This window comes from Tachypleus tridentatus, chromosome 7, assembly GCF_004210375.1.
Source record: "Tachypleus tridentatus isolate NWPU-2018 chromosome 7, ASM421037v1, whole genome shotgun sequence".
Taxonomy (NCBI): domain Eukaryota; kingdom Metazoa; phylum Arthropoda; class Merostomata; order Xiphosura; family Limulidae; genus Tachypleus; species Tachypleus tridentatus.
Genome location: NC_134831.1, coordinates 76,585,804 through 76,592,774, shown reverse-complemented (window position 1 = coordinate 76,592,774; position 6,971 = coordinate 76,585,804). Strand labels below are relative to the sequence as shown.

The 6,971-nt window shown below is 33.4% G+C and overlaps 1 protein-coding gene across 1 annotated transcript; it reads right to left on the bottom strand.

The window, feature by feature from the left end:
* Window positions 1-5,202: 5,202 nt before the first annotated feature.
* Window positions 5,203-5,852, bottom strand: LOC143256011 (histone H2B-like). Its single transcript, XM_076512561.1, has 2 exons — window positions 5,691-5,852; window positions 5,203-5,547 (listed from the first exon to the last, which is right to left on the bottom strand). Exons 1-2 carry the CDS (start codon window positions 5,807-5,809, stop codon window positions 5,280-5,282), a joined length of 387 nt encoding a protein of 128 aa, XP_076368676.1. The 5' UTR covers window positions 5,810-5,852; the 3' UTR covers window positions 5,203-5,279.
* Window positions 5,853-6,971: the final 1,119 nt, after the last annotated feature.

Sequence of the window (6,971 nt, the reverse complement as noted above, 5' to 3'; positions counted from 1 at the left end):
ATCAGCACCGGTCTCCATTACAGGAATTTTATTTGACTTTGAACCGACTAACAGGATTAACTGTCACTTTTATAACTCAACTACAGCTGAAGGTGTAAAGCGTATTTAGCAGCATTACTGTGCAAATCTTATATTTTTTGATCCGCAACCTGGCACGCTAACCATTTATTTACACCATTTCTAGTAGCTTGCGCTATTGGTACAATAGATAGATAATGAAGTATATTATACGGTTCTTCTCTGCACTCCACAACTAGTACAGCAAAGGGTGAAACATGTCTCATCACACTACGCCACATTCAGTATCTACCGATTACACTCTAAGCACCACTTAAACGATGCTTTCCCATTTGAGTTGAGCAGTTTTCGACTACCTTATGGTAAGCTTTTGTGGTGTCATTTGTATGGAGTGGATAGAGATAATCGAATCCTCAGTGTTGAAGAAATTGGACAGATAAGACAACTCCTTATGTTATTAAACTTTACGAGCAGATCAATGCTTGCTTGTTTTGTCCTAGGTTGTGATAAGTAATTAGCTGTTCTAGTTTGTTTTTTACGTAGCTGAAAGCATAATTTTTGATGGACTTTGATGAGACATCTTCAAGCACTTGGACAAGGATAAAAATCACTTTCGAAAGCCTGAGAGATCTTTGCTTTACAGTTGCTTTGCAGACAACCACGATAAACGAGAACGTCTCCCGATTTGTATGGGTAAAGCAATAATTTAATATTTAAAGTATAAAAACAAATGCAATGTCTATATCTGTGGAATGTCCTAGTAAAATAATCTTCCAAACTTGAAATGCGAGATATTTCATAGCCATTAAGGTACATTTTTTAAACTTGAAAGTTTTTAAATTACCCTTTATGACCAAGTTACTCTTGGTCTATACAGTGTTAAGAATCAAACATATTTCAGTTAATTAGAATACATACATTTATTTTCCAGTTGTTTTGATCTGCAAAACTGGTAAGGAAATGCATATTTAAACTCAAGCTAATGCATTGCTTTTAAATGGAACTTTTTTTTTAAAGTACCATAGTCATCAGCTCCGGGAATGAATGTCACTTGCACCTACAGCTTAAAGTGCATAAAATATTTTGTGTTTTTACATGGATTCGAACTGCCAGCCAACTTCGAAATCTAATGCTCTACCAGAGCGAAATCGCGCTCTTGATTTCGATCATGAAAGACAGAATGTGCACTAATATAAAACGTTATATCTCTTTTTAAAAACTAACAAACATTTATATTAAGCAATATGAGTAAGGTTTCTAAATTACATTACTAACATCAATATTTTCTTGTTGCCGGCTGTTCCCGACAACACCTCTCACCAAAAACGTGAACTTACCAGAACAGCTTGGTTTCAGCATTCAAATGGTCAAAGTAAAGAAATGTTATTATTGTAGCTTATCAGAACGGCTGGATATAAACATCCGAAGTGTTAAAATAATGCTTGTTAGAGCCAATGTATTTTAACATTTAAAGCATTAAAGTGACATTGTTATTGCTTATAATAAACTGATAACTTTATTAGTGATCTGACTGTTACTTCGACACACAACTTATATCGTAAACAGTTTCATATGATACAGTTAATCATCGCATAACTTAAAGTATTTTGCTAAATAACATCAGCTGAGACAACCATGTAATTCAGCCAACTTTGATGCTCTGGAATTCAGGAAAACAAGAAGTATTTGTCAGTGTCTTTCAACAGCAAAAAATGTATGGTATAAATGATCTTTCGCGACTTTCCTGGTTGGAGATTCATACTGAACTAGTTAGAGAAGCAGGAACAGAAATGTATTAGTTTCCAAGCTACGAGACTTTTTCAGGTCCATTGTTACAGACCATGACTAGAAACTAAAACTTCAGCAATCAGCTAGAAACTAAATAAAACTTAAATATAACACAAATACACCACACGAAGTTAATATAATTTGAACACAAAAGTTAGGTAAAATAAGTTTAAAAAATACTCCAAAATAAATCAAACTTAAAATAATACAACGAAATTATCCTAAAAACATCACAGCAGGATAAATCAAACGAACAATATATTACACTAAAATAGAATTAAACCATGAAGCAACTACAGTGGGCAACAAACATGGCCCGGCCTGGCTAGGATGCTCGGTTCGTAATCTGAGGGTTTCTAGTACAAATCCCAGTGACATCAAACATGCAGCCCTTTCAGCCGTGGGGGCGTTATAATGTGATGGTCAATTCAATTATTCGTTGGTTAAAGTGTTTCGCAAGAGTTGGCGGTGAGTAGCTAATTAGGGATGGCTAACGCAGATAGCGTTCGTATGACTTTGCGCGAAATTAAAAAAACAAACAAACAATACAACCACAATTTACTATTTATATATTCTCTTAATTAATTAATGAAACAAATTAAGAGGTTTTTGATATATATATATATATATATATATATACACAATGGTAATTCTTACCTGCCATAATTAATAATTACTTGAACATAGCATTTGTTGTTTTTTAAACGCTGGTGCCCCTCAGGGGCACAGCGGTATGTCTGCGGACTCCTACCGCTAGAAATCGGGTTTCTATACCCGTGGTGGGCACAGCGCATATATCCCATTGTGGAGCTTTGTGCTTGATTCTAAACATACGAATAATTTTTAATGTTGGTAATAAAAACCTCTATTTGTGCGGTATTTTAATGTACTTTAGGCATAACGTTGTTTTATTCACCTGAACATATACTAAAATCTAATAAAAACGAGCTTTTCTTGTTAGTTTTAACGTTTTCATACATTTCGTTACCTTAAGCTTTTAATACATTCAATTTATACACTCGTGTTTGACGTTAAATTTCAATATGAAAATTTTAAAAGTGAAAATATTAACTGCTTTCTTGGCGGGTACAATAGCATATCTCACATGTAAATAATCGAAGTGGTTTTAGGTGTAGTTAAACATTAAGCTACACACTAAGTCTGTCAGCCACGCTTATAAAGACTCCCTTTTTGACTTTTTAAAGTTAAAAACTCTTACGTTCAGCCACTTGATGGATATGCAAATGATCAGTAACTTTCTAATAAAAAATTCATCGTTGTCTGTAGTGGATTTCTACAAGTATATTGAGGCTTTATTGGTGAAGCATGATTTTCATTGCCTAATTTCTAAATGTAATTACTTTCAAATTATCTTTTATATTTCACTTATGTAAAACTGAGTAATGTGGTAATTATAGTGCACATACTAAAGTGTAATAATAATAATATCACATTTAATTAAAATAAGTTGGAACAAATAAAAAACGTTCAGCTGCATTTGATGTCATGTTTTGTTGAGTTAGATACAACAACAAACGTTGCTTTGGTTTCAAGCCTTAGTTACAAAGTGTTTTCCAGTATTATAATTTACAATTTTGTTATCCACCAAGAATGTTTTAAATATACCATTGGTTGCTTGATATAGAATACTCTCCAACACCTATTACTTCCACCCCCTCGTTACCTTGTTAGTTTTTGGTCGGCGAGGACACCGTTCATAACAAAAGTTCAGGATTACTAAAGCATAGGGTGAGGAACTGTCAAAGTTATTCTAAAACAAGAAAAGGATGCAAAAATGTTAAGTTCTGTAAATACCAGAGTTTACTAGCTGGATAAGAGATCTGAATGTACCCCTACATAAGGAAGCCTGAGGTGTATCTGTATTGGTCGTCTTGGTCGAGTGATAGTCTTATCTGATCCTGCTAATTAAATACGAGTGTAACGAAACGTAGAAAAAGTTAAATAAAGAAAAATATTGTTCCCGAGAAAATGTCATTATAATTCACGGTTAATTATTTTGATAGAATAAAATAACATTACAAGGTCAACATATCCCATCGTCTCCAGACTCGTATGATAAACTTATTGCCTAAACTAAAAGTTAATAGAAAAATTAGTCCTGTCCGTTGTATGTCCACTTTACTACACAGGGTGTGGATAGATGTTTATCAACATTGGTATGGAGGCTTCTTAGTTACACACATATGTCAGTGTTGCAATTTTTATCATTACTTCGCTACCTGTCGTTAGATTGTAACCAAATTTTGCATGAGCATTGGTTAAGTCCATGTGGATATACATGCAAATTTGTGGTTTTTTTTAAATAATTATATACAAGGAAAGCAACTTCATATTCCCAGATAACTTTTCATTAATCATGAAATCATATCTTCTGTGCAGAGGACGGGTACTCCAACTAGAGAAATATTATTCTCATGTACCTTAATATCACACACAGAAACCTGTTGGCAAGAAAAATAAAACCTGCCGTAACCCGAAGTTCTAGCTTTTATTATATTTAAATTAACCCTTGAGTGTCATTCTTGTTGCGATTTCTAACATTAGTATAAAGTTTGAAAATCAAGACGATTTTATTTTCAAATAAAACCGGATTTAAAAATATTAAAAATTCGAGACGAGAAGGAAGTGGTGCAAACGAAGAAAATGTTGCGAAAGGTTGTTGGTACAGGTCAGCCTAACGAACTGGTTAGGGTTACTGATTGAAGCTTTATAGTTAAATTAGCTTTAAGTTAAGTTTAAAACTTCTAAAGTTAAACAAGTAAGTTTTGGCACTTCACAATTAGCATATTATTTACTTAATATTTTGATTTAGGAATATCGTTCAAGGTATGGTTGAAACCTTATTAATATTCTAATTTAAAATTAGCTAGAGACCTGCAGCTCCATATAACGTTAAGATCATGGCGTCCAACGAGTTAAATCCTACACGTTAGAAAATCGTCACATTTACTTTTCTAAAGTAGTGCATTCGAATTTATGACCAAGAGATATTTATAAAGTGCGTGAAGTTAATTCGAAATTAACTTTACGGTCAGCAAAACCAGCAAGACCAGAGTTTTGGTTTTTCTTTAATTGTCTTTATTGTTATTTTCCTAAAAAGTATTTTGTTAAAGTCAGTCACCTGTAACGTTACACAGATTACGATAATCTAGCTGTTCAAGCGTGTCAAAACATTGAAAAAAAAGTAATTTGTTCTTTGCTAGTGAATTACAGGTTAAAAACTTATCAGAAAATTTCAATGAACTCATCTCTGGAGGAATAACTTAATACAAAAATTAAGGATTTTATTTGTAACTTAAACAACGCTTCAAGTTACTTCAGTACTCACAACAGATGTAGCTCATTCCTCTCCTTCAGCGTGTAAACAAAAAACACTTATGCAATAGTTATTTTATTCGTATCAATATTTACACAGATATTTAGATTAGAAAACATTAACAAGGACAAGAGACTCAACACGTAGAACTTGTGTACTTCGTTACAGCTTTTGTGCCCTCTGAAACTGCGTGTTTTGCTAGCTCACCAGGTAGTAGTAATCGCACTGCAGTTTGAATTTCCCTGCTAGTAATAGTGGATCTCTTATTATAATGTGAAAGGCGAGATGCTTCGGCGGACAGCCTTTCGAAGATATCGTTCACGAAGCTATTCATAATAGACATCGCCTTACTAGAAATTCCAGTATCAGGATGCACTTGCTTCAACACTTTATAGATATAAGTACTGAAAGAAATAAGAAGTCGATTTGGAGGAATTTCAGCATCACATACTAGTTACGAACACAAGCCTTAATCGTAACCACATTGTTGACAGAAGCTACACTACCGTAATATTACGATTGTTATTATATCTTTATACCCACATACCTGTAACTTTCCTTCCTCTTTCTTTTCTTATGTTTTTTATCAAACCCTGGTTTTGGAGCTTTAACAGCAGCCTTAGTGGGAGGTTTTTTAGCATTTTTACTTGCAGTACCAGAAGCCATATGAAAACACTTCACCTTATGTCAACTTTATATTTTCTTTTAACTGAAAACATAAAAGAACTCTGTTATTTATACTGTGACGACATGGAACTGGTACGTTAAAAATTCGTCTGTTTGAAAGGGGGTTAACAGCAACACCTATTTGCTCAAACTGAAAAATAAATAAATACATTCTGTAAATTCAAACATAAGCATTTTAAAAATACGAATAAATTTATTATTTGTTTCTATCTAAAAAGTCAGATAAAAATCTAAACAAATTCTGCTACAATAATACAGCGAATAAAAATAATTTTACAGCATTCTCGTGGATTTCGACTTCCATTTGAAAATTGATTCACATCGTTTGTCATAATAATTGTCTAAAGAATATTAAGATTAATTAGCCAGAGGACGAATCGACTAAGTATTTTATTTTTTTCTAATCATGGCTTTTCGATATCTACAAATTGAAGCGTGTTTGGCAAGGTATCGTGGTGTAACAAAATGTTTTAAGGCTATACCGTCTCATTTGACAGCAAATTTTTAACTCTTAAAAGAAACAAACAACCAAACAACTAAATACAAAAGTGAAAAAACATTTACTGAGCTATTAAAGATTCTTATAAGCGTGAAAACAGTGTATAAATAAATAGTACTCCAACATAATATGTTCGCTGTATCCACTGGCGATGACGCGTTTCGCTCAATCCAAATATATTTAGGGTCAGTTGAAGCACAACGAACACAGTAGGGGTTCGAACGCTGATTAAATAAGCTATTTGTTCCTTTAATAATTGTTATGGTGTAAACGACTTTTATCAGGTAGGCTAGACATCGCCTGGTGGTAAAGGCACTCAACTCTCACTCTGAGGGTTAGGGGGGTTCGAATTACCGTTATCAAACCTGTTTTCTCTCTGAGTCGTGGGACGTTTTAATTTTACGATCAATCTCCATTCTCGTTATTAAAAATAATAGCTCAACAGTAGAAGTTGGGTTACAGTGACTAGTTACCTTCTCTCTACTCCTTACTGCTAAAGTAGATACAGGTAGCCATCATGTAGCTTTTCGCGAAATTCCAAACAAACTAAACCAAAATATTACCAGATGGCGAAGCATAAATATAATTATAACACTCATAAGACATCAGTATTATACTTGTTGTATTTTTAAATACTACCTT

What these genes read in the sequence shown, in the direction of transcription:
- LOC143256011 (XM_076512561.1), bottom strand. Translation starts at nt 5,809, where the DNA reads ATGGCTTCTGGTACTGCAAGTAAAAATGCTAAAAAACCTCCCACTAAG. An exon ending in AAGAGGAAGGAAAGTTACAG is followed by an intron (nt 5,548 to 5,690) that starts GTATGTGGGTAT and finishes TATTTCTTTCAG; the next exon opens with TACTTATATCTATAAAGTGT.